Source organism: Gobius niger (genome assembly GCF_951799975.1).
Source record: "Gobius niger genome assembly, chromosome: 10".
Taxonomy (NCBI): domain Eukaryota; kingdom Metazoa; phylum Chordata; class Actinopteri; order Gobiiformes; family Gobiidae; genus Gobius; species Gobius niger.
Genome location: NC_136861.1, coordinates 20,521,581 through 20,547,078, shown reverse-complemented (window position 1 = coordinate 20,547,078; position 25,498 = coordinate 20,521,581). Strand labels below are relative to the sequence as shown.

At 41.4% G+C, this 25,498-nt stretch overlaps 6 protein-coding genes across 6 annotated transcripts; 3 read left to right on the top strand and 3 right to left on the bottom strand.

Annotated features, from left to right (window-relative positions):
- Positions 1 to 817: 817 nt before the first annotated feature.
- dnajb1a (DnaJ heat shock protein family (Hsp40) member B1a) lies at positions 818 to 4,006 on the top strand. The gene is made up of 3 exons (XM_079564285.1): positions 818 to 1,439; positions 1,921 to 2,534; positions 2,615 to 4,006. Exons 1-3 carry the CDS (start codon positions 1,229 to 1,231, stop codon positions 2,843 to 2,845), a joined length of 1,056 nt encoding a protein of 351 aa, XP_079420411.1. The 5' UTR covers positions 818 to 1,228; the 3' UTR covers positions 2,846 to 4,006.
- A 699-nt stretch (positions 4,007 to 4,705) lies between these two features.
- Positions 4,706 to 8,577, top strand: gipc1 (GIPC PDZ domain containing family, member 1). The gene is made up of 7 exons (XM_079564289.1): positions 4,706 to 4,914; positions 5,322 to 5,803; positions 5,890 to 6,075; positions 6,146 to 6,326; positions 6,733 to 6,845; positions 7,024 to 7,105; positions 7,186 to 8,577. The coding sequence occupies exons 2-7, from the start codon at positions 5,510 to 5,512 to the stop codon at positions 7,335 to 7,337; spliced, it is 1,008 nt and encodes a 335-aa protein (XP_079420415.1). The 5' UTR covers positions 4,706 to 4,914; positions 5,322 to 5,509; the 3' UTR covers positions 7,338 to 8,577.
- A 1,863-nt stretch (positions 8,578 to 10,440) lies between these two features.
- On the top strand, positions 10,441 to 14,975 carry LOC306969528 (E3 ubiquitin-protein ligase TRIM35-like). The gene is made up of 6 exons (XM_079565163.1): positions 10,441 to 11,158; positions 11,301 to 11,396; positions 11,728 to 11,958; positions 13,685 to 13,707; positions 13,795 to 13,913; positions 14,034 to 14,975. Exons 1-6 carry the CDS (start codon positions 10,628 to 10,630, stop codon positions 14,591 to 14,593), a joined length of 1,560 nt encoding a protein of 519 aa, XP_079421289.1. The 5' UTR covers positions 10,441 to 10,627; the 3' UTR covers positions 14,594 to 14,975.
- A 1,261-nt stretch (positions 14,976 to 16,236) lies between these two features.
- Positions 16,237 to 18,080, bottom strand: LOC306969088 (C-signal-like). The gene is made up of 6 exons (XM_079564695.1): positions 17,828 to 18,080; positions 17,522 to 17,576; positions 17,180 to 17,367; positions 16,953 to 17,108; positions 16,777 to 16,887; positions 16,237 to 16,377 (listed from the first exon to the last, which is right to left on the bottom strand). The coding sequence occupies exons 1-6, from the start codon at positions 17,963 to 17,965 to the stop codon at positions 16,264 to 16,266; spliced, it is 762 nt and encodes a 253-aa protein (XP_079420821.1). The 5' UTR covers positions 17,966 to 18,080; the 3' UTR covers positions 16,237 to 16,263.
- Positions 18,081 to 18,244: 164 nt separating this feature from the next.
- On the bottom strand, positions 18,245 to 19,941 carry LOC306969391 (C-signal-like). Its single transcript, XM_079565009.1, has 6 exons — positions 19,689 to 19,941; positions 19,383 to 19,437; positions 19,041 to 19,228; positions 18,808 to 18,969; positions 18,634 to 18,744; positions 18,245 to 18,378 (listed from the first exon to the last, which is right to left on the bottom strand). The coding sequence occupies exons 1-6, from the start codon at positions 19,824 to 19,826 to the stop codon at positions 18,265 to 18,267; spliced, it is 768 nt and encodes a 255-aa protein (XP_079421135.1). The 5' UTR covers positions 19,827 to 19,941; the 3' UTR covers positions 18,245 to 18,264.
- Positions 19,942 to 20,088: 147 nt separating this feature from the next.
- LOC306969058 (C-signal-like) lies at positions 20,089 to 21,263 on the bottom strand. Its single transcript, XM_079564662.1, has 5 exons — positions 21,213 to 21,263; positions 20,910 to 21,097; positions 20,672 to 20,833; positions 20,495 to 20,605; positions 20,089 to 20,239 (listed from the first exon to the last, which is right to left on the bottom strand). The coding sequence occupies exons 1-5, from the start codon at positions 21,214 to 21,216 to the stop codon at positions 20,126 to 20,128; spliced, it is 579 nt and encodes a 192-aa protein (XP_079420788.1). The 5' UTR covers positions 21,217 to 21,263; the 3' UTR covers positions 20,089 to 20,125.
- Positions 21,264 to 25,498: the final 4,235 nt, after the last annotated feature.

Sequence of the window (25,498 nt, the reverse complement as noted above, 5' to 3'; positions counted from 1 at the left end):
TTTTAACACTTTTTCCAAACTGGTTAAATGTCCACTAGATCCTTTAGGAATGTATATGTATATCTGAAATTGTTTAATTCTTGCAAACATAAAGGAATTTTCAAAGGAATTTGGGTAAAAATCTTTAATAAATATTGTTCACACAAATTTAAAGTCACACTGCGTAACATTTGCCATCAGTACAAAACATGCTCCTAACAGTTAAGACACACAAGAAAGAAATATATGTATGTTTTTATGTGCACGTACTGTCCATGTACAGGCATATATAAATATGGCAATGATGGTACTATATGGGGCAGTATCAGACGGCAGCAATAACCTGTTACCATTCCATATTTAAGAATGCACAGTACAATGTAAGACAGTTTTCTAAGACTATGTAAAGTTATTTCCTATGTTTGATTATGGTACTGTCACGTCTTAGGAGAGCTGAGCCGCTCACAGCAAAAGCACATTTTTACGATGTATTTTCCAATGATGAATATAGCTGTCATAAAATAAAGATATTTAAATTTGATTTATTGGGTTAAATTCTACGCGCTGTGGCTTTAAGTAAATCCGTAAAATTGCAATGTTATTGTACGATTTTGGAATTGGGGGGACTTCAACCAACTTTACAAAGAAAAAACAACTTTGCCACTGAAAAAATAGTAGTTGAGAAATCAATTGAGAAATTTCCAAAATGTAATTCTACAACGTGTTTCTTACCTGTCTAAAATATGATTTTTCGTGTAGCATTTTTTTGTTTTGTTTTACGACATTTTGCCCCGGTTTGCGCTTCAAGCCCAAACCGGAAGTTGCAGGTAGCAGCTTCTCTTGCATGGCGGAGGTGACGCGTTTATCAGCAGCCAGCAGTCTTTTCTTCCAGAAGTTTCTCAGCATGGTTTAAGTGCTCGGCGATAAATTTGACCCACATTTCCGTGACATGTGGTTGCCTCGTGTCGATGCGTACAAAAGTGAAGTCGTAGGTCGAGGCCAGTGTGGACAGTGGAAGAAAGCCCTTATCGACAGGCGCCATCCCTGGCTCTCGCTGCAATGGCCGTGGTGGTGGTTTTGACAGCTGCCGCGGCGGAGCTGGTTTGAGGACTTGCACAGACAGGGGGTCATGCTGCTGCTGCTGCTGCGGGATGAGTTGCTGATAAACGCTTTTTTGCAACTCCTTTGTGCATTGGACTTAATATTATGAAGCCAAACTGATTTTTTTTTTAAAGGCCTGTTTGTTGTCATGGGTAAAGATTACTACAAAGTGCTGGGGATAGCCAAAGGTGCTACCGAAGATGAGGTCAAAAAGGCCTACAGAAAACAGGCTTTACGCTTTCACCCAGACAAAAACAAGTCCCCCGGAGCAGAGGACAAATTTAAGGAGATAGCTGAAGCTTATGACGTCCTGAGTGATGCGAAGAAAAAGGAGATCTATGACCGCTACGGAGAAGAAGGTATGCTGTGCTTCCGCCACTATTCACGCTGCTGTCAAAAGTCAATCCTTGAGTGTTTATTTTAAAGTTATAATGCTTAGTTTTGTCTTAGAGTGAATTGCATGCGTTACAACTATTTAATCTGTGGATGTGGGGCCAGACAATGCAGGGACGTGAGCACAATTAGAAGTAGCCAGTGAAGCTACTGGAAACAGCTGGAATCGTGCATGACACCAGTCTGCAAATGTTAGAGCTACAACAATGAAAGAAAGAAATGCATGGATAATTACATAATGTGTGCGTTTGTTTGAAATAGTATTAAAATTCTGTTGCACAATTTGTGATAGTTTCACAAGTCAAATCATGTGACTGTTCATGGGCAGAGCCTTATAAAGCTCTGTTTAAAGTGTGTGACATAAATGTTTTCCTTCATAATTATTGCACTGAGCCTGGCAGTTTTTCCTGCATTTCCCGTTTATTGCAGTCTTGCTTCTCATTTCAGGGCTCAAAGGTAGTGCCGGAGGAGCTGGAGGAGGAGCACACAGTGGCCCAAGCTACAACTACACCTTCCACGGAGATCCCCATGCAATGTTTGCCGAGTTCTTCGGCGGCCACACCCCGTTTGATCAGTTCTTCTCACAGAATGGAGAGGAAGAAATGGATATTCACGATCCCTTTTCCGCTTTTGGGATGGGAGGGATGGGCGGGATGGGAGGGATGGGAGGGATGGGCGGGATGGGCGGCTTTCACAGGTCTTTCAAAGCTCACCCTGGGAGCCACCACAGAGCGCGGGAGAAAAAGAAGGACCCTCCGGTGGTGCACGAGCTGAATGTGAGCCTAGAGGAAGTCTACTCGGGCTGCACCAAAAAAATGAAAATTTCCAGAAAGAGACTGAACCCTGACGGCTGCACGATGCGGAACGAGGATAAAATTTTGACAGTGGACATCAAACGGGGTTGGAAAGAAGGGACAAAAATCACTTTTCCAAAAGAAGGAGATGAGACGCCGACCAACATTCCCGCAGATATTGTGTTTGTGGTAAAAGATAAGCCGCATCCTGTGTTCAGGAGAGATGGCTCAGATATCATTTACCCTGCTAAGATATCTCTACGAGATGTAAGAGAATTGCAAATCTCGCTAATCAATATTTTCTAATGCTGCATCCTAACACTAAACGTGTGTGTGGTCTTTTCCAGGCTCTGTGTGGATGTACGGTCAATGCCCCGACACTGGATGGCCGGACTGTCACTGTCACCTCCAGAGATGTGGTCAAGCCTGGCATGAAAAAGCGCATTGTTGGGGAGGGTCTTCCGCTCTCCAAGTCCCCAGACAAAAGAGGGGATATGATTTTGGACTTCTCTGTGAAATTTCCCGACAAACTGAGCCAAAACACTCGTGATTCACTTAGGCAGATTCTGCCGCCCTGACTGTAAATGTTGTGACGATAAAGCAAAAAATACATTTCCACATAATCTTTGCCTGAACTTGTGAGGTGGAGTTGGTGACAGCTGCGAGTGCATGCTGTAAGAAATGACCCATTCTCTCCCAGTGGTTAACTAAAAATTACCATTCGAGTGTTGGTACCATTAACAGTATTAATGTCTACCTCAACAATTTCCAACAAATTATGCAAGTCACCTTCGTATATTGTGATCATGGTATGTTTGCAAAAATAACAAAGACAACAGTACTCAACTCGACACGACGCTGAACTGAACAGTTTCAACAACTAAGGATTGTCTCACTGCAATCCTTTTTCACAGCAAGCTGCCAACAAATGTTAACAATATCTCAGGTGAAGGGCTTCAATGTAGCTTTGTCTACACTACAGGACTCATTTACAGCCTTTAGATAAGATCAATAAGATCATGGGACGACCGTCACAACAAATCTGACTCTGATATTCACCTGAGCCACAGGTCTTTGTGTCTCTGGTGGTCGGTGAGTGGTTTAACAGTTTTGCTGCTACAGTATACAAGTCTCTTTGAAGTTTGACTTCAAGATAACTGTGCACCTTCTATGTCTTACAAAAATTAAATATTTTAAACTTTGTAAATTATAATTTTATTGGTACCACTAATATGACTTTGTGCCATATTTCCTGAGTTAAGCTGTGCATCTTAGTATGGAAGCATGTGTCTTTGTCCCTTTTGAAGTAGAAGAAACTACAAAATCATATTAAAAATACTTTTATTTGAGGGTGCAATGGTGTAGTCAAGTCTTAGTGGGATTGTTATAACTGGAAAAGTATAAACTTGTGAACAGTGTCCAGTCAGTGTGACATGACTGGTCTTCCTTTGTTCATTTGAACATTACACGCACACTACCTGTTCTGATTGTTGTTCCTAAAGAGTGCAATTTTCAACATGTTGTACCACTACTACATAAATGTGGAGATGTGGCATCTGTAATGTTTCACCTTTTTGTTTTTTGAAATACTTTTTACTGTTTTCTATTTAAAAGAACAAAGCTGTGAACCTTATCTGGTCTCACGTGTATGTTTAGAAATTCCTCAAGTTGATTAAAATGACTTTGGTGAGGTAAACATTTAATGAGGTTTATGCTGTGTCAGCTTACGTGTCCATATTAAACACGCTAAAAGTTTGGTTATTGTGATTTTGTGTTCATCAGTGGGACATGTCTTACAGAGTCTTGAGCGGTAAATTCAAGAGACATTGACAAACTCTTTAAACTTTAGTCTTCCAGTTACTCTGTGTGGCCTGTAAGGGGCAGTATAATAGCACAATAATTGTGACTCCAATAGAGATCACGACTCCATCTAGTGTCCAAGCTGCAGTATAAATATACCTCTGCAATATAAAGAGGTAAAAGACAAAAGCAGCCTCTCAAATGACATTTTAATAATAATATACAGATGTAGATCATTCTCAGTCATGTGACTTTTGATTGGCAATCAGCTGTTTGGAACTGCCTATTTGAATATAAATTAAAATGTAACCTCAAACAGCTGATTTGAGATTGGTCATCATTAATATGTGATCATTGTAATTTGGTTATATATTTTACATGAATCTTTCTCATTAAGATAACATACAGGTAGAAGCAATAAAGAATTTGACTTATTAGAACATTTGGATTTGGTTTTCATAAAAATGTACAGGAGGACAGAAAGCATTGAGGAAATTGAACGCAGTGCAAGAATAAAACATATCCTACTAAACAGGCACGACACGATTCCCTAAACACATTTTATATATATATATTTTTTAAAACTGTTCTTAAAGCCGGTGACTATTATTTTACGGACACATGAACGCACCATTGTTACACCCTGTGCTCTGACAGAAGCTAATCTGCAGCGGCAGCAGCATACCGACACACACGCTCCGCTTTATTATCTTGCCAGGCAAAACCGAGGCACTCCATCCCCAGTGAAACCACACATAAGGATATTTATTCTTCTAATTATTATTATTTTTTTTTATTAATCTCTGACAGCCGGGCAGTAACGTGAGCAGGAAGCGCTAAAACTCCGGTAAGAAATGCCTGGCCTGTGTGGTGTTTACTCGCTTCTATTCACATTAGCCGCAACAGTGAAGGCAGCTAACTAATCTCAGCTATTTTACTCACATTAGACACAGAAAAGCCAACTAAATCGGGGATGAGCTGTGATTTACGTAGCTGCCCGTTATAGTAATCGGATATTTTATTTGTGTAGACCTCAGAGGTATTACTGTCCAATTCAGAAATATGATGCATGTTTTGTAACAGGAGCTAACTGCTAACATTAGCATCTGTTCATCATCATCTGTTTATAAAAATAACCAATGCCTGCGAGCGTTTAAAATGTCCATGTTGGTTGTTATTGTTTATATCATAGCAGTGGATGTTGTAAGTGTGTGTAGTATTAAATTAAACAGTTTTTTTAATAATCTGTTACAGGTTAAGGCTACAGTCAGAGCTTTTGGACTTGGGGAGATCCCACTATGTGAACTGTTGTAATGAATGGATTTGGTAAACATTGTGCCTGGTTAAGAAAGCCCTTAAGCTCTTTGGGAGTGTTTGAACATTGGGAGTACTACTATTCACCATACAATCCTGCACACCTGTAGCCAGGCACAAGCCACAATATGCCTCTGGGTATTGGGAGAAGGAAGAAGGCCTCTTTGGTGGAGAATGAAGAGGCTGAGCCCATTCGTGGAGGTCTGACCGTGGCAGGTTTGGATGGATTAGACGGAGGTGGAGGCTGTGGAGAAGGAGCCACCTCTGAAGGACTCCCACCTCCCCCCAGCAGCATGAGACCCAGACTCATCTTCCACACCCAGCTCGCCCACGGCAGCCCCACTGGACGCATCGAAGGCTTTAGTAACGTACGGGAGCTCTACGGCAAGATAGGAGAAGCTTTTGGGATTCCACCATCTGAGGTTTGACTTTTTATTTATTGTAAGTGATTAAATGATGAATGTGAGTGTGTTCGCAAACATACCTTTTGTTTATTGTGTCCCCCCAGATCATGTTTTGCACGCTAAACACTCACAAAGTGGATATGGACAAACTGTTGGGAGGACAAATTGGGCTGGAGGACTTTATTTTCGCTCATGTAAAGGGTCAGAAAAAAGAAATCATTGTCTACAAAGGAGAAGATGCTCTGGGCTTGACAATCACTGACAATGGAGCCGGCTATGCCTTCATTAAGGTAAACTTAAAACGGTTAAGTGTAAAAGAATTTAGATAATTCAAGTTGTAAGTATTTCTTATGTTTCCAGAGAATACGTGAGGGCAGCGTCATACACCAGATTCAGGTCATCAATGTGGGTGACATGATTGAGTCCATCAATGGTCATCGTTTGATTGGGTGCCGACACTATGAAGTTGCCAAAATGTTGAAGGAATTACCGAAAGGGAAGGAGTTTACCATCAGGTTGATTGAGCCACTCAAAGCTTTTGGTAGGTGTATGTGTAACTACTGTGAACAGGTTAAAGCAGCACTAAGTAACTTGTTTACCTTAATAAATCTTTTTCGTAGTCCTAGTCATAGTAATGGGCGAAGCTAACTGCGGGCTAGCGCCACTTAAACAGTATTCACAGCCAAGTTTGAGTGAAAAAAAATTTGCTCCATCGTGTAATTGGATGTACAATATCTCTCTCTCCCTTTGTCTTTTCTGTCAGCGTAGTATTTACTCTCACCACGGGACAATTAATGAGTAAAAAACACGACATGCTACGACACCTGCAGTGGCGCTTATGGCCTCTAGGGGCATGAGTTACTTAATACTGCTTTAAGTCTTGACTTTTCATATTCCATGTAGCTTTATTGTCCATTACAAAGTTCTCAAAAATCTCTGTTCCTCAGATATGATCAGCCAGAGATCGGGAGGGTCTCGATCGGCGTCGGGGGTTCAGCTGGGCACAGGTCGAGGGACGCTGCGACTGCGGTCAAAAGGTCCCGCAACAGTGGAGGAGCTGGTGAGCGTCCTCCTGATACAGTTCTAATAGCATTCAATTACATCATCTTTTAAAATTGAGCACTTATTGTTATAATATTTAAGCTATATCTTACCCAGTGTTTGGCATGAATGTTTATGGTTCATTTATTGTTTTATTTCTGTTATAATATGTATTTTCTTTATTATCCCTTTGCCAGCCATCTGCATTTGAGGAAAAAGCCATTGAAAAAGTGGATGACTTACTGGAGAGCTACATGGGCATCAGAGACAGTGAGTTGGGTAAGCGTGCCGATGGTTTGACCTCATAATGAATCCTATACCTGTTACATAATGTATCTGCCCCCTCTCTGCGTTCACAGCGGCGACCATGGTAGAGCTGGGGAAGGACAAAAAGAACCCGGATGAGTTCGCTGAGGCTCTAGACGAAACCCTGGGAGACTTCGCCTTCCCGGACGAGTTTGTGTTTGACGTGTGGGGGGCCATCGGCGACGCCAAGGTCGGGAGAGGTTGACCTCAGTCATAACTGCAGCTGAACAACCTCACCACAACATTCAGCACTACTAAGAAACTCAACACTACCATTTTTAGTTTGTTTTTATTCAATGTTTACCTACTTTATTTAGTGCATCACATTTGGAAGTCTGTTTTTATTGGGAGGAGCTACTGTGATGACTTCCTAGTGCTTTTATTTGTCTTCCAGATTTGTCCCAAATATACTGGCATAATGAGTTTTAACTCTGACCAACCTGCATGTAATTGTGGTAGTGGTGGACAGGGACAAGATAGTAACGGATAGGAATTTAACATGTGAGAAATTAAAGAGCAAAGCTAACACTAAATTGAATTTTATATGGGAAGAATTTGTGATATTCTTAACATCACATTGTGTAGCACTGTGCTGTAAAGGAAACTAATGAGTATGGCACTGTACCTCAGTTGTTAGTGAGCAGAAGGGTATTTCCCAAACAGGCACCTGCTCTGACCTCCCCAAAATACAGTGATGTTTGTTCCATGCATGTGCTGATATATTTTTGTCATGATTATGCTGTTTTTATTTTTATTTTTAATGATCATTGTGTGATTGCACAGGGACCATAGTGAAGCTGAGGGGACCTTTCGCTGTTAAACCCACAGTGCATTGCTGTAAAGGCAGTAGCACATTCCCATTTGACAGTGTCGCGTGAATCAGTGTTATTTTTTTGGAAGGTCAAAAAGAAAGGGGAGCGGCTTGTTATGTCTGTGTTTTTATATGAAGCGATGTGTATGTTTATTTTTTAAACAGTGTTGAAAGTACTTTAATGTTGTTTAAGCATTGGAGTGAGCAGTATTTAAGGATGCCAAGTCGAAATGGGATTAATGTGCAAAGACACCGCGAGTCTGGATTACAAATGCCTTTTTGTCTTTTATTTTACAGTTTTATATTTTGTCAGACGCTTGCATGACACTGTTACCGGGTCAGATTGATAGCAATCTTCCTCCATCATGAGTCATGGTGTCTTTTGTTGTCCATAACATTTATATAAATTGTTTATACACCTACTTTTAATCTCTGAGGTTTTTTGGTGTAGCCTTTTCACGACCCTCTGTATATTCAGACCTTCAAAAAATATTTTGTAGAACTTCGTTTCACTCCATGGATTCTGTAATGGAAATGATGCTATAACACTGTAACACTGAGAGGACGTTATTTTGATGCTTTGTATTATACACTGTTGTCGATGTCTGGTTATAATACAATGACAGTGACATGGCAGCCGTCTGTGCCTTTTTGTTGTTTACCTCTCCATCCACTGCCCTCCTGAAATATACATAGCATCACCCAGACAGTAATATCACTTTGAGTGTCAGCGGGCATTAGCAGCAATGTAATCAGACCCAGTTTACTGAACCCGATAGCACCACCGGTCATTTCCAAGGGTCAACTCTAGGGCCGTTAGACAATTTCCATAGACACCAAGTAACTACTACAACACATACACTGCTCACAAAAACTTAGGGCACACTCAAAAAACACATCCTAGATGTCAATCAATTCGATTTTTTGGATGAAAATCTTTATTCATAGTGTAGGGCAATATGTTGAGAACAAAATAACATAAGAATGATTAATGGAAATCAAATTCTCAGCCCCTGGGGGTCTGGATCCAAAATTATAGTCAAAATCAAAGTGACAAAAAAAAAAACTGGTTGATCCAAATTCTGTAGAAATTCCTCCAAACGAGTCTGCATCATCCTCAGTAGTGTGTGTGGCCTCCACGTGCCTGAATGCACTCCCTAGGCCTGGGCATGCTCCTGATGAGACCACGGATGTCCTCCTGAGGGATCTCCTCCCAGACCTGGATTAGAGCATCAGTCAGCTCCTGGACAGTCTGTGGTGCGACGTGGCGTTGATGGATGGACCGAGACATGATGTTCCAGATGTGCTCTATTGGATTTAAGTCTGGGGAACGGGCAGGCCAGTCCATAACATCAATACCTTCATCATGCAGGAACTGCTGACACACTCTTGCCACATGTGGCCTGGCATTATCAGGCATCAGAAGGAACCCAGGGCCCACAGCACCAGCATATGGTCTTACAATAGGTCTGAGGATCTCATCCCGGTCCCCAATGCCAGTCAGGGAACCTCTGGCTAGCACATGGAGGGCTGGGCCCTCCAATGAAATGCCTCCCCAGACCATCACTGACCCACCACCAAACCGGTCATGTGGATGATGTTGCAGCAGCAGAACGTTCTCCAGGGCGTCTCCAGACTCTGTCACGTCTGTCACATGTGCTCAGGGGGAACCTGCTCTCATCCGTGAAGAGCACAGGGCACCATTGGCCAATCTGCCAATCGCTGTGTTCTCGGGCAAATGCCAATCGGGCTGCACGGTGTTGGGCAGTAAGCACCGGCCCAACTTGTGGATGTCGGGCCCTCATACCCCCCTCATGGAGTCGGTTTCTGACCGTTTGAGGACCAACATGCACATTTGTGGCCCTCTGGAGGTCATTTTGTAGGGCTCGGGCAGTGCTTCTCCTGTTTCTCTGTGCACAAATGAGCAGATAGCGGTCCTGCTGCTGGGTTGTTGACCTCGGTCTGGCCCCCCCCCAGCATGGAGGAGGTATCTCCTCCATGCTCTGGACACTGCGCTAGGAGACACAGCAAACCTTCTTGCCACAGCACGAATGGACGTGCCATTTTGGATGAGCATCACTCCCTGAGCAACTTCTGTGGGTTGTAGATGCTCCTCATGATACCTCTAGTGGTGAGAACACTGGACAAATGCAAAAGTGTTCCAAAAATACGGACCAATGGATGAAGACAGGGAAATGGTCTGTGTTCACCACCTGCAAAACCATTCCTCTTTTGGAGTGATCTTGCTAATTGCCTCTCATGTCCACCTGTGTCTGTTTAATTTCCACAACACCAAGTGAAATTGATTCACAATAAGCGTGGCTTCCTAACTGGACAGTCTGATATCCCAGAAATTTGACTGACTTGGAGTTACATTGTGTTTTTTGAGTGTGCCCTAAGTTTTTGTGAGCAGTGTATATTGAATAACCTCCCAGTTTCTCAGAAAAATGTCTGAGAACATAACACTTGGTCAAAAGTCATGTTTTAACATAACATACTAAGTGCCCAGTGAATGAGGGAGTGTGACATTTACTAGAATGAAACCTGTTTGTCAAGTGTGTGTTTATCAATAACAATGGTGCTTTCTCAGACATGTTAAAATGCTGTGTACCCATCACAGAGGAGTAGAACTCCCTCGGACACTGCTCTCACTAGGAATTCAGTCATCCTAAAAGCTGGCAGCCATGGCGTTGCGGCCACGTGCGTCTTCTCAACCTGGAAAACTGTCCATTTTCCAAAGTCCAAAAGTGGCCTCCACTCTGCGGGCACGGGCTGTGTCGTCCCGCTCGAGCTCGATGCTGGAGGAGGAGCTGTCCTGTCCCGTGTGCTGTGAGATCTTTAAGGACCCCGTGGTGCTTAAGTGCAGCCACAGCTTCTGCAGATCTTGCCTTCAGGAGTTTTGGAACAAGAAGAAAGCCAGGCGCGAGTGTCCGATCTGCCGAAGGAAGTGCTCTTTGACTGAGCCAACCGTGAGCCTGGCACTGAAGAATGTGGCAGACACTTTTCTGAAGGAGCAGGAGCGAAACGCAGCTGCGGCCCAGACTGGAGCTGCAAAAAAGGAGGACGCACCCGAGGAGAAGTGCAGCGCTCACGGAGAAGTCCTCAAGCTGTTCTGCTTCAACGACTTTGAGGTCTTATGCTGCGTTTGTCACACGTCCAAAAAACACCTCGGCCACAGAATCTGCCCCCTGGAAGAAGGTGCTCAAGACCTGAAGGTAATTCATTCCTAGTTTTTGTATTACATACCCTTATTCCATAGCATCATTTTCATTTAACAACAACGAAGCATCCAAAATGCCTTATATTTCTTAAAATCTGAGCAAATCTGTTATTTCATTTGTATCATACCATTTGCAGTCCGAGCTGAGGAATGAATTGGGTCCCCTGAAGAAGAACTTGCGTCGCCTGTATGAAGCCAAGCAGGAGTGTGATGACACAACTGTGCACATAAAGGTATCAATAAACATCCGTGTTAGGCCATAAACACAAGCTCCTGCACAAAAAAGAATGATGATTTCAGCACACAATAAATAAAATCCTTCTGATCGCTGGTAAAGCAATTATTTTAGATTTTCTCTTTTAAACTTCATGTTTTTTTTTTTCATTCTCATAAAGTGAAGCTGTAGCCAAACAATACAACTCTAAAAGTAAAGGTATAGTAGTAGCCTAGTAAAAAGTGTTGCCTGATAAAACTAGTGCCTTTGAACACATACTGTACATGTACATTTGTTAAAAAAAAAGAATGATAAAGGATCTCTCAATGAAATGACTTTGCTGTTGTCAGAAACAGATGCAGGAGACGGAGCAGCAGATGCGGCAGGAGTTCGAGGAGCTGCGTGCGCTGCTTCTGAGCGAGGAGGAGGCTCGACTGTCCGCGCTGCAGCAGGAGCACGAGGAGAAGAAAGAGCTGGTGAAGAGGAAGTCGGACAACATCACCAGAGACATCCTTACCTATTCCCACGCCGTCATCGCTATCGAGAACGAGATGGCAGCCAGCGATGCCCTCTTCCTTCAGGTCAGTGAGGGACTTTATTAAGGGCTTTTGTGGGATGTTATCTGTGGGCTCACAAGGTGAACGCTCCCTCCGGGGTCGTGATGGGTTTTCAGGGCCTTAGTGTAAAACAGTAGAAAATTGTATTCCAGTTTGAGGTTATGAGAATGTTACTTTAGGTGCCTATAGGGATCAGAGGTGGGCAGTAGCTTATCAGTTACATTTACTTAACCCTTTCTTGTCTAGGGCCCTTTTCCCCAAAATGCTATACATGTGTTTATTTGGGTTTAACTCAGCTTCTACAAAGGGTAGATGGCTAATCTTGGTACCAAAATAAACTTTATCCTTGGGACTTTTTGTTTCAGTGAAAAATAATTAAAAAAAATTACAGTTTGTAAGTAAAAATTAGATTGAAACAGAAAAATCAAAATTCCGCCTGAATGAAAAACACATATTTGCACCTAAAAATGCTCTTTCTCTGTCTGTGCTGTAGCAAATAAGAACAGAAATGGAAATAATCAATATAATGTGTGCTCCCTGTAGTCAACAAAATGCCAGTAGGTCAAAACACTGAAGTTATACATGCTTTATTAAAAAAAAAGTCCAGGCGGAATCTAACTGTGCCAAATTGTGCCAAATTAAAAATAATAATAATAATTTTTATAATTTTTTTTTTCTTTTTTTTTACAGAAATTTAGTATTTTAGCCATAGGGACATATTGGGTCACAAAATTGTATTCCCTGTCTAAAAATGAACACCATTCTTTCCAAAAACATTACACAATAGCATTTATTTGTCAATGACCAAAATATGTACAACGAATTATGACAAATTGACATATTGTGGCTTGCTGTTTGAGTTAGGATCTGTTGATTTGAAATTGGAGGGGATGAATTTGTTGCTGAGAGTCCACTGAACACGGAGAGGTGAAAAATATGACTGACAGTATTTGTATGCGAAAGTTATGGCCCCAGAGATGCAGACACAAGGGGGGCGGAGCCAAATATGGCTCTTTAGAGCTTAAGGGTAACTTTTTCAGGAAATTGTACATCTTAGAGTACTTTTATGACAGCAGCTTTTACTTCTAAATATCAATGCTCTTACTTAAGTTAAACGCTGTTCACTATTTCCACTGCATTATTATATATCATTATTATTGTTTAATTTAAAAAATAGCTCAAAGGTTTATAGGTGCCATTTGTTATTTTTTTTGTTTGTTTGTTATAACAGGCCACCGTTTTTCCATACTGAAATATGTTCTTACCTGAGCTTAGACGAGTTGATGCGTACCTGTCTGGTCTATGTGCGTGCCCTCAGTCACGCAAAACGACCAAAGATGTTGTAAGCATTTGGCCTCTCCCAATGTATTCCTATAGCTCCAAACAGGGGTGAAGTTGGAAGCTACCACGCTCTTCCACGGGCACGCACAAAGACCAGACAGGTAAGTATCAACTTGCCTAAGCTCAGGTAAGAACTTATCTCAGTATGGAAAAACGGTGCCCCTGGCAGTACTCCCCTGGAAAAGAGATTCCAAATCTCAGTAGGACTTTCCTGGTTAAATGAAGAAAAATAAATAAATAATGTTTTTAAGAGAGAGAGAGAGAGAGACAGTTATTTAAAGGGACTTCCACTACTACTGCAAATACTTTATACTATGTTACTAAATATTGAAATTGTGCCCACTTCTTGGGTGACATTGGTTGTAAAAGACTCAAAGACTCCAAATGTTTCTTTTCTTTCTTTTTTTAGAATTACAGCAACACAAGAAAAAGGTCAGAGTTCTGTAATTTTCCACAATATATTTTCATTTTGTAAAGATTATCTTTCTTGTTAGTTCTCTTTGTCGGTTTTCTTTACAGGGCAGAGCTCACATTCAAAGAACCAGAAAAAGTCCCTAATGTTCTCATCAATGTGGCCAAGTATGTCAGCTCTCTCAAGTACCACGTGTGGGAGAAGATGGCGGACGTGGTTCTCTACAGTAAGTTGCATAGTATAACATTGATCCCCTATCATCCAAATATAACAATGCAATAAAAAATAAACGCAATATAGGTTGTAAATGACTGTGAAATTATGTATATTTCCTTGTTTTTTGCAGCACCCATCACCCTGGACCCCAACACTGCCTACTCATGGCTGTCCCTGTCTAAAGACCTGACCTGTGTCTCAAACAGCGGTTCTACCAAAAAGCTGCCCGATAACCCGGAGCGGTTTGGCCACTTCGTGTTCGTGCTGGGCTCCGAGGGCTTCACTTCGGGACGACACGCTTGGGAGGTCGAGGTGGGGGACAATGTGGACTGGATGCTCGGCGTGGTCCGAGAGTCCATAGACAGGAAAGGCCGGATTTCAGGGTGTCCCGAGGGAGGCTTCTGGATGATCTCACACTGTGAGGGGGAGTACTCCGCCATGACCAGACCCTGCACCCCTCTGACTCTGAACGCCCCGCTGTCCCGTGTCAGAGTGCAGCTCGACTATGAAGCTGGAGAGGTCGCTTTCTCCAACCCCGTCGCCATGACAACCATCTACACCTTTCACGACTTTTTTACGCAGAAGATGTTTCCGTTCTTTTGCCCCGGGGCCAACATCAACGGCAGTAACCCCAAACCCCTGAAAATCTGCCCTGTGAAAGTGGCCGTGTGGAACAGCGCCACCTGGTGATGCACAGTCACACTTGCCTCCACTGACTTGCAGACTGCCCCTATTAGGGCTTTATAATTTTGGAATAAACACCTAATTGCGACTTGCCACTGCGATCAGAACCAGCAGCGTTTGATAAATAGCTGAATTATGAACAGCTTAAGTGATAAAACAAACCCATGCATTTCAGAACATGTTATACAGTTGAAAAACTGTAAAATTAGCACCTTTTATACATAATAAAGTCATATGGTGATAGAGTTGTTGTTGTGCTAGCTATTTGTAACCAAATTTGCTCTATTTGTTTTCAATTCAACAGCGATTAATTGTGCTGCTCTAGTCTGGGATTGAGTCAAATTGTGCCTGCGTTGGCTGCTTTATTGCTTGGGTGCAGTCTTAGGGAAAATACTTTGAAATGAAATTAAGGTACTGAATACTGAATACTTTCCATAAAATGTATTTTTGTAACGTATACCGTTTTTTGTTGTTGATTTACATTATATTCATGCCTAAAACATGCAGCTGCTACACCTAATAAGGAATGCAAAAAAGCACTGAAGTAATTCTTTCCCAGCTGGTTTGAACTTTTCTTTCTTATTAATGTTATGAATATAAAAACACAAATGTAATGATTGAGTGTCACAATCTACCCTTCTGTGTTCTAAATACCCTAAAATGAAAGAGTAACCTGAATACAGTCACTCAAAATGAGTATTCTAAATACATGTGTTCCGTTACTACTACTTGTGCATGTGAATCCACCTTCATACATGATCTGGTTGGTAGTGTGTTTTATTTGCCTTATTGGTTGCAGGTGTTTTTGGATTTTGGATGTTCATTTGGTGCTGCACTGTCGGTCTGAAAGAGGAGGGAGGGAAGTAAGTTCAACTTGGAGAGCCTCAAACAGAGATGAAAGCATGTATTAGAACATGTTCATTGATCAAATTGAACTGCAGCTTTGGCGCCTAGTGAGTAATGCGTCGAGACGGGAGAGTACGCAACAGGTGGTTGAGAAGGAGAGTGGACTGAAGATGGAGTTGGGTTGGAGGAGGATTACTGAATCATGCAAGAAGAGTGGAGATAGTATGTGCAGCTGGGCATTGATAGGCTGAGGTGGGGAAGTGGATTAAGAGCCAGGCTATGATGCAGCTGAGGAGGAGTGGAAGGGAGAGGTGTCATATGCTGAATGGCCAGGTGGAGCGGTAGACAGTATTCTGGGCTGAACAATTACTGATCAATTATTATCAGCTATTCAACAAGAACTATTAATTTCTCAAAATTTCAACCTGCTCCTGTTGAGTACCAATGTGTTTTTTAAAGTGTGCTTTTGTTTGCACAAATAGAAATAAAATAGCATCATATATCATATAACATATCACTGATTCATTTAATCTTGGTTCATACAAAAATAGCACTCAAAGAAATCGAATTGTTGAACTTTGTGCACATAGTTCCAATAGTCAGTAGTCAGAGGTAACTGGAACTGTCCCAGGAGTATGACAATAATTAACAGACTCACAAAGGGCAATTTGCCAATTTATGTAACATATCAATAAGTTAAATATGTTCTGGCTTGAAATATTATAACAAGGACAATTTATTGTGAATTAGTGTTTTGAAATAAAGACAGTGGTCATTAAAATAATAAAGTTACATTTATTTTCATCTGTCACTTGGTTGCCGTGTACCAGCTACCAGGGGATGGTCTGGCCTTTATAGTTCACCAGTTCCCCGTGATGCTTGTCAGTCATAGAGTTCATCAGTTGTATCATCCCATGGATGCTCTCCTCGACGTCAATCTCTCCCTGATGATCACAAACAGGCCGTAAATACCATTAATTTACGAAACAAAGGAGAGTTGTGCAAGTAGTGACCCTAAATCTAATCTAGATTTTATATGGTGTGACAGATTAAAGAGCAGTGTGATGACATGTCACTTGTTTGTTTACCTGCCCTCTGGTCTTCATTTACTATCGTTTGTACTTATTTTCACATCTACATGCAGTTGACATGCGTATAGTCATTATACACATCTTTTTTCTTTGGACCTCAGTTTTACCGTTCTATTAATTGCTTTGTCTGAGATCTTTTGTTTCACTTATGCTCCATTGACCTCTTGTCCTAATAAACCCTCTTGTACTATCCAGCTGTTGTGTAAAACCCTTGTGTAAGGGAGTGGTTGCTCGAAAGTGGAGTTAACTCACATCCGAACCACCCATTTTGGTACGAACCCATCCAGGGTGCAGCAACGAGCACAGGATCTCCTCTTTTTGTAGCTCCAGTGAAGCACAGCTTGTGATCATATTCAGCGCAGCCTAGAAATAACAGTGACAGTATTTTAATAATGTTGAGCGATAATGAGAACAAGGTAGTCACTTACTTTACTGGCACGGTATGGGACCATGGGCAATTTATCATACAACACAATTTCATTGGAACTAAGATTTGAGGAGATGTTGACCACTGCTGCTTTGCGACAGGACATGCCTGGCATCCCAGAATGCTTTGCTGCGGCCTGTAGATGAGGAAGAAACTCCTGGAGATGGGAAATTATGAACAACGTTAGCAACAGCTTAAACAAAATTAACTCCAATGGGTGTTTCTTACTTGCATGATGCACATAGGTCCCACAGTATTGGTTTTGTAACAGTTGAGCATGTCCTCCACGCTGCTCTTTAAGAAAGGGCTGTAGACTGCAATGGCTGCATTGTTAATGATGAGGTTCAGACCACTCTGCCCAAGGAGGGAGCCCACCTGTGCAGCTGCCTGCTTGATACTGTCCGGATCAGCAACGTCTGATGTGAAGGAAATCAAGTTTTGAGAACGTTTCTCTGCAAGGGTTCAGTAAAGTATTTGTGTTGACTTGTTTAACAAAAGAAAATAAGAATTTGACCAGATTACTGAACAAGAAGTACTGTATAGTAAGCACTGATGCATTATTGGACCAACCCATTCGAAGGACTTTGATGATGTCTGGATGTTTCTTCGCCAGGGCTTGTAATTCCTAAACATAAAATACTGTTTAGTTGAATAGCATTGTAGTGTATTAAAGTCTTAAAGTCCAGAGGCGGGAAGTAATGTTTTGAAGTAAAAGTGCCATTTTAAGTAGTTATAATTTTATTTTATTTTACTCCTACTTGAGATACTTATCTTTTTGTACTTAAGAAAAAAGTAATTTCAAAGCATTGTTACTCTATATTGGTATATATTGTGGCTACTCTGCCCACCTCTGCTTTAATCAGATGTGAAGTTTACCTCAGAATTGGCTGGATCCAAGCAACAGGCAAACAACATGCTCAAGGGACGCTGGGTCTCTGCAAACTGTTTGACCATCTCCAGACCCAGTCCTCGGCTGGTTCCTGTGATCAGCACGCTGAACGGTTTAGAAGACATGTTCCTGTCTTGTGCAGATTTGATCCACTGCAACCAGACTTAACTGAGAGGAGTATTTATGCAACTAAACCACGCCTACAGGCTATTTTCAACTCGACTATAAACACTTTGGAGTTTGGACCAACTGGCTTTATATAAATGCAATTCATGTAATGAGTGCTGGAAGTCAAACAAGTACAATTAAGACAAAGAAGTGAAGTTCTGACAAAAAACATTTTAATTGTAACATTTTTTTATGATAAAATGTTTTGAAACCTCTGTAATTATATTGTTTCCATTTGTGAATTGCAGTGTCGAAGCTACCAGGGGATGCTCTGGCCTTTATAGTCCACCAGTGCCCCGTGATGCTTGTCAGTCATAGAGTTGATCACTTGTAGCATCCCCTGGACACTCTCTTGGATGCCAATATCTCCCTGTAAATTATAAACAAGAAGTAAATAACTATTCATTCATTAAGCCAAAAAGAGTTTTGTAAGCAGTGATCCTAAATCTGCTACAGATTTTAAATGCCACGGCACTCAACTGTTCTATTCATTGTTTTGTCTGAGATCTTTTGTTTCACTTATGCTCCATTGACCTCTTGTCCTAATAAACCCTCTTGTACTATCCAGCTGTTGTGTAAAACCCTTGAGTAAGGGAGTGGTTGCTCAAAATTTTTGTTAACTCACATCCGAACCACCCATATCAGTGCGAACCCATCCAGGGTGCAGCAACGAGCACAGGATCTCCTCTTTTTGTAGCTCCAGTGAAGCACAGCTTGTGATCATATTCAGCGCAGCCTAGAAATAACAGTAACAGTATTTTAATAATGTTGAGTGATAATGAGAAGATAACCCACTTACCTTACTGGCACGGTATGGGACCATGGGCAAGTTATCGTACAAAAAGTTTACATTTTCATTGGAACTAATAATGGTGGAGATATTGACCACTGCCGCCTTGTGACAGGACATGCCTGGCATCCCAGAATGCTTTGCTGCGGCCTGTAGATGAGGAAGAAACTCCTGGAGATGGGAAATTATGAACAACATTAGCAACAGCTTAAACAAAATTAACTCCAATGGGTGTTTCTTACTTGCATGATGCACATAGGTCCCACAGTATTGGTTTTGTAACAGTTGAGCATGTCCTCCACGCTGCTCTTTAAGAAAGGGCTGTAGACTGCAATGGCTGCATTGTTAATGATGAGGTTCAGACCACTCTGCCCAAGGAGGGAGCCCACCTGTGCAGCTGCCTGCTTGATACTGTCCGGATCAGCAACGTCTGATGTGAAGGAAATCAAGTTTTGAGAATGTTTCTCTGCAAGGGTTCAGTAAAGTATTTGTGTTGACTTGTCTAACAAAAGAAAATAAGAATTTGACCAGATTACTGAACAAGAAGTACTGTATAGTAAGCACTGATGCATTATTGGACCAACCCATTCGAAGGACTTTGATGATGTCTGGATGTTTCTTCGACAGGGCTTGTAATTCCTAAACATAAAATACTGTTTAGTCGAATAGCATTGTAGTGTATTAAAGTCTTAAAGTCCAGAGGCGGGAAGTAATGTTTTGAAGTAAAAGTGCCATTTTAAGTAGTTATAATTTTATTTTATTTTACTCCTACTTGAGATACTTATCTTTTTGTACTTAAGAAAAAAGTAATTTCAAAGCATTGTTACTCTATATTGGTATATATTGTGGCTACTCTGCCCACCTCTGCTTTAATCAGATGTGAAGTTTACCTCAGAATTGGCTGGATCCAAGCAACAGGCAAACAACATGCTCAAGGGACGCTGGGTCTCTGCAAACTGTTTGACCATCTCCAGACCCAGTCCTCGGCTGGTTCCTGTGATCAGCACGCTGAACGGTTTAGAAGACATGTTCCTGTCTTGTGCAGATTTGATCCACTGCAACCAGACTTAACTGAGAGGAGTATTTATGCAACTAAACCACGCCTACAGGCTATTTTCAACTCGACTATAAACACTTTGGAGTTTGGACCAACTGGCTTTATATAAAAGCAATTTATGTAATGAGTGCTGGAAGTCAAACAAGTACAATTAAGACAAAGAAGTGAAGTTCTGACAAAAAACATTTTAATTGTAACATTTTATTATGCTAAAATGTTTTGAAACCTCTGTAATTATATTGTTTCCATTTGTGAATTGCAGTGTTGAAGCTACCAGGGGATGCTCTGGCCTTTATAGTCCACCAGTGCCCCGTGATGCTTGTCAGTCATAGAGTTGATCACTTGTAGCATCCCCTGGACACTCTCTTGGATGCCAATATCTGCCTGTAAATTATAAACAAGAAGTAAATAACTATTCATTCATTAAGCCAAAAAGAGTTTTGTAAGCAGTGATCCTAAATCTGCTATAGATTTTAAATGCCACGCCACTCAACTGTTCTATTCATTGTTTTGTCTGAGATCTTTTGTTTCACTTATGCTCCATTGACCTCTTGTCCTAATAAACCCTCTTGTACTATCCAGCTGTTGTGTAAAACCCTTGTGTAAGGGAGTGGTTGCTCAAAATTTTTGTTAACTCACATCCGAACCACCCATGTCAGTGCGAACCCATCCAGGGTGCAGCAACGAGCACAGGATCTCCTCTTTTTGTAGCTCCAGTGAAGCACAGCTTGTGATCATATTCAGCGCAGCCTAGAAATAACAGTGACAGTATTTTAATAATGTTGAGTGATAATGACAACAAGATAACCCACTTACCTTACTGGCACGGTATGGGACCATGGGCAAGTTATCGTACAAAACGTTTACATTTTCATTGGAACTAATAATGGTGGAGATATTGACCACTGCCGCCTTGTGACAGGACATGCCTGGCATCCCAGAATGCTTTGCTGCGGCCTGTAGATGAGGAAGAAACTCCTGGAGATGTGAAAAATACAAATAATGTTACCATGCAGCAGTTTGAGCAAAATTAACTCCAATGGGTGCGTCTTACTTGCATGATGCACATAGGTCCCACCACATTGGTTTTGTAACAGTTGATCATGTCTTCCGGGTTGCTGTTTAAGAAAAGGGTGTAGGCTGCCATTGCTGCATTATTAATGATGAGGTTCAGACCACTCTGCCCAAGGAGGGAGCCCACCTGTGCAGCTGCCTGCTTGATACTGTCCGGATCAGCAACGTCTGATGTGAAGAAGAAATGTTGATTCAACGTTACAATGCAAGCTCTCAGTACAGCATGTAAATAAACATATCTTCCATTACTAAACTACAATTACTAAAGCATTATTGGACCAACCCATTTTTATGACTTTGATGATGTCTGGATGCTTCTTCGCCAGAGCTTGTAATTCCTGAAAACGACAGTATCATAGCTTCTTATAAAATAATATAATAAAATGAGTGGGTAGTGCATTTTTGCTCAAAAACATGTACTAGAATAGCTTGTTGAAGTAAAGATTTTGAAGTAGATTTTATTTTATGATCTATATTATTTTGTAAGTAAAAAGTATAGAATTCCCCTCTAATCTATATGTGACAAAAATACATGTCAGAAGCTTTGTGTTAACTATTTTAACAAGAGATATAGTGTTTCTTGTGCCACATGTTCCCAATGTGTGTGGTGAGTTCTTTGAAAATATCAGCCTTTTTACATTATGTTATGTTCCATCTGTAGTCCAGGTGGCAAATTAGCATAGTGTTAAATCTGGTGCAGCCATCTTTTTCATGCAACTGCACATTATCCTTAAAAAAAAATAAACTTAACTTCCGTTTGTTATACTCTTACTAAATAAATAGATGAGACTTTTGTAGTTTCACTCGTAGAACTAGGCCTACTTGAGGTAATATTTTGGCTACTGTACACACCTCTATTGAAATCAAATGTAAAGTTTACCTGGCCTGCAATGCCAGGGCTTTGGTTTTTTGGTGCCAGGGCCATGAAGATGCAGGGGACCCAAAGCCATGCTGGCCAGCAATTGAATCTTATTATTGTGAATCTGCCTCTGGTGTGTCGTTGCCTACTTTATTATTTAGTAAACCTGATATTCCTTTGAAAATATTTAAAAATAATTTTGTTTTACGTAACTCTTTAAAAATTTTGAAGCAAATTAAGAGGATCTTGTGTCTCCCGGATCTATCCATTTATGCCCCCATATGCCAAAATCCAGCATTTAAGCCAGCCATGTTGGATCCTGTTTTCAGTCAGTGGTCAAACAAAGGTATACTTTTAATTAAAGATCTTTATGTCAATAATCATTTTGTATCTTTTGCTCAGTTGCAATTAAGTTCAATCTTCCGCCTAGTCATTTTTTTAGGTATTTGCAGATTAGACATTTTGTACGACAATCTTTTACCCATCTTGACAAATTGCCAGTGCAACATGATTTTTATGAGTTTTTGAGAAAACCTCCAACATCTAAGCATTTGATTTCTCACTTTGTCGATCTTTTCTCTAAACCAACATCATCGAACCATATAAAAGAAGCTTGGGTTACAGATGCAAGTGCCCAGATCTCAGTTGATTTATGGGATAGAGCTTTAAATGGGATTAAATTATGTTCAATAAATGCCAGACTCCAGCTAATACTGTTTAAAGTCATACATCGTTTACATTATTCTAAAACTAGGCTACATAGACTTTTCCCTTCGATTTCATCATTGTGAGACAAATGTAAAGCAAGTGATGGTACACTAGGACATTTTTTTTTTTTCTGTCCCACTCTTAAAAACTTTTGGTCACAAATTTTTATTTTGTATAGTACCATATACAAGCAAGCGATAACACCTAGCATTTTAATAGTGATACTTGGTTGTTCAGATCAAACTTTGTTATATTCTAAGTCCCTACAACAAGCTGTCATGTTTGGCATGATCATTGCAAAGAGGGTCATTTTGAAGGAGTGGAAGGCCACCACGCCACCTAGTTATTACATATGGTTGAATGATATGATGTCTTGTCTGTACCTCGAGGAGATTCGATATAATTTGTCTGGCAAACATGATAAATTTACAAAAATATGGCCGAGTCCTCTGTTTGATCCTGTGATCAATACGCTCATCGGTTTAGAAGACATGTTCCTCTTCTGTGCAGTTTTGACCCACTGTGCCCAAAATTGATCCAGGGAAGTATTTGTAGTAAATCACACCTACCTACAGGCTCATTCCAAGTCTGACTCTATGCAAGTTTTGACCTGACTCTGTTGCTGTTTTTAATAATTATCTCATCACCAAAACAGTGATGCCAGTTTAGTCCCAATTTCTGCTGTTTGAAGCTTGAAACAAGGTGTCAAGTCTGTAGCATCAGGAGGAGTGAGCCAATCCCCCTGCCCCTGCCAGTGCTGCTCTGCTGAAAAAGAAAACAAAGGGGAGAGAAGAGTAGGACAGCCCACAAACCAAGTAGTAACAGACACTTCCCACGCCTCGGGTGAGTAGTATCTGGTGAGTGAGTACACGCATGCATGCACGCACGTACTTTAAAATTTCGATTTTCTTTAAACTTTTACAAGTTTGTCACCTTTTGTCTGGAGTATTTACTTCACCTCCAGCAACCCTAGATTTATTTGATAACGTCTTTATAAGGCATAGAAAAGGCCAAAGGATTATGGGGCGTGTATGATTGTTGGTGAGGTGGTGCACCATATAATAAGAAATATCATAAATTAAAGAAATTAAATGCTGACAACAAACATCATAATTACAACATTTTATTCATGAGGCAAGTTTCATTGCAGTGTTGAAGCTACCAGGGAAGGTTCCTATAGTCTAACAGTTCTCCATTATGCTTTTCAGTCATAGATGACATTACTTCAAGCCTGAGCGTCAATCTCTCCCTGTAAATCACAAACAAGATGCAAATACCATTCATGCACAAATGCACAAACCGGGTTATGCAGGCAAAGATCCTATCTAGATTTGCCCTGGGAGTGGCTCTGTGAGAAGCTGTTTGTAGATTTACTCGAATGAAAACATAGAAACAAAATGGTTGATCATAGCAATGGCAGCAGACAAAAATACATTGACAATTTAATAAGTGAAAAAGTCTATAATGCTTATTTGTGTAAGATCTTTTATTCACCTTTGTCCTTTTCACCATTTGTCACAATACGCCCTTTCAGCTGAACCTCTAGCCACTATGTAAACACCTTAGACCAGATCTTCTGCCTAGCGCAAGGAGATCGCAACACAAAACGCAACGTGAGACATGCGATATCTTGCATGTGGCACTGCTTTTGCGCTATGTGGCTGCGCCACCAGTGAGAGGAGGTCTCTTATTAAAAAAGAGATCGAGGCATGGTTCATCACAAGCAGCAATCTGAGCGCTGCTCTTCTGTGGCAACCTTCACATTCTTTTCCTCTTTACATGATGCCATGTATTCTACCTTTAGAATACATGTAGGCAGGGGTTAAAGTGGGTGGGAATGGGCGGGAATGGGCGGGAACGGCGGGAACGGCAACCTCGGAATTTTCACGCACATACGAGGCAATAAAAATACTAGGTCGGGCCATACTATGCGTCCCTGGGGCCAAACAATAAGATCTGACCCGCGCCTAATTTTCCATAAAAATATATATTTTCCGTATTCGTGTCGCTCCGCAGTGTGCCTGCGGCTCCGCAGGCTCAAATAGAAACATCTATAATAATCTATAATCTATAATAGAAAACGCAAACTCCATGGCCGCCGCCATAAGCTCCATGGGCGGGTCTCAGCTAGTGTCTCTATAAAACGGTAAACTGAGAGAACAGGAGGCTTATCGTTGGACGGACTGACGGGATTGCAGAGGGAACGACCCGCGGGACGCGGCGCGGCTCCGGGGAAACAGCGAGAGAGCGCCAGAACGCTTCCAGCGCCAGGTCTCCCGGGCCATGGGAGAGAAAAAGGCACGTGGGTTCCGTATGCGACGAGGCGGCTTACAGGAGCCCCGACACTCACATCTTCCACCTGTTCACTCAGCTCACTCCACTCTTGGCCGCCTCTGAAGCAACATCACCGCGCACTGCCTCCTCCTCCGCCGCCGCTGCTGCTGCCCCACGAGGCGCTCAAAGTGAGCACGCAAACGAGTTTGAGAAATAAAAGTCCTAATGAAATAATAAACAATGGTTACAGCGGAGATCGAGTTGAAGCTACACCTTGCTCTTTTACTTCAGTTTTTTCCCCCTTTTGTGCGAGGGAGAGATAGGCAGAGAAAAAGTAATTATTACAATGAATAATCATATTCAAAGTTTAATCATCAAACATGCTCTAACATACTGCAAAATACAGGGATCAAATGTTCATATTTTCTAAAGCTTGTGCTACTTGATTTTTGTTGGTAATAATTGGAATGACTGACGCAGAGGAACAGGGACATTGTGTCATTGTACCTTTTGGCAGGGCTGTAACGATGAAGGGGGCCAATTTGAAAGGGGCCCAGAAATATAATTCTTTAACACCAGTAAATAGACCAGCTAAAATTATTATTTACGATCTAAAATGCACCAGATTGCAGGAAATCATATCTGAATTCTAAAATATTTCTTGGGGGAGGACCCCCAAACCTCCCCCTTCAGAGTGCCCTCCCACACTTTCAATAGGTTCTGATGGT

Excerpts from the sequence above, each read along its gene's own strand:
- dnajb1a (XM_079564285.1), top strand. The coding sequence starts at position 1,229 with ATGGGTAAAGATTACTACAAAGTGCTGGGGATAGCCAAAGGTGCTACC. Across the intron at positions 1,440-1,920 it reads TGACCGCTACGGAGAAGAAG|GGCTCAAAGGTAGTGCCGGA; the intron begins GTATGCTGTGCT and ends TTCTCATTTCAG. Across the intron at positions 2,535-2,614 it reads CTAAGATATCTCTACGAGAT|GCTCTGTGTGGATGTACGGT; the intron begins GTAAGAGAATTG and ends GGTCTTTTCCAG.
- gipc1 (XM_079564289.1), top strand. The coding sequence starts at position 5,510 with ATGCCTCTGGGTATTGGGAGAAGGAAGAAGGCCTCTTTGGTGGAGAAT. Across the intron at positions 6,846-7,023 it reads CCGCAACAGTGGAGGAGCTG|CCATCTGCATTTGAGGAAAA; the intron begins GTGAGCGTCCTC and ends TCCCTTTGCCAG. Across the intron at positions 7,106-7,185 it reads CATCAGAGACAGTGAGTTGG|CGGCGACCATGGTAGAGCTG; the intron begins GTAAGCGTGCCG and ends CTGCGTTCACAG.
- LOC306969528 (XM_079565163.1), top strand. The coding sequence starts at position 10,628 with ATGGCGTTGCGGCCACGTGCGTCTTCTCAACCTGGAAAACTGTCCATT. Across the intron at positions 11,397-11,727 it reads ACACAACTGTGCACATAAAG|AAACAGATGCAGGAGACGGA; the intron begins GTATCAATAAAC and ends TGCTGTTGTCAG. Across the intron at positions 13,708-13,794 it reads TACAGCAACACAAGAAAAAG|GGCAGAGCTCACATTCAAAG; the intron begins GTCAGAGTTCTG and ends TTTTCTTTACAG.
- LOC306969088 (XM_079564695.1), bottom strand. The coding sequence starts at position 17,965 with ATGTCTTCTAAACCGTTCAGCGTGCTGATCACAGGAACCAGCCGAGGA. Across the intron at positions 17,109-17,179 it reads GACCTATGTGCATCATGCAA|GAGTTTCTTCCTCATCTACA; the intron begins GTAAGAAACACC and ends TCCCATCTCCAG. Across the intron at positions 16,888-16,952 it reads TCCCATACCGTGCCAGTAAA|GCTGCGCTGAATATGATCAC; the intron begins GTAAGTGACTAC and ends TGTTATTTCTAG.
- LOC306969391 (XM_079565009.1), bottom strand. The coding sequence starts at position 19,826 with ATGTCTTCTAAACCGTTCAGCGTGCTGATCACAGGAACCAGCCGAGGA. Across the intron at positions 18,745-18,807 it reads TCCCATACCGTGCCAGTAAG|GCTGCGCTGAATATGATCAC; the intron begins GTAAGTGGGTTA and ends TGTTATTTCTAG. Across the intron at positions 18,379-18,633 it reads CTGATATGGGTGGTTCGGAT|GGAGATATTGGCATCCAAGA; the intron begins GTGAGTTAACAA and ends TATAATTTACAG.
- LOC306969058 (XM_079564662.1), bottom strand. Across the intron at positions 20,834-20,909 it reads GACCTATGTGCATCATGCAA|GAGTTTCTTCCTCATCTACA; the intron begins GTAAGACGCACC and ends TCACATCTCCAG. Across the intron at positions 20,240-20,494 it reads CTGACATGGGTGGTTCGGAT|GCAGATATTGGCATCCAAGA; the intron begins GTGAGTTAACAA and ends TATAATTTACAG.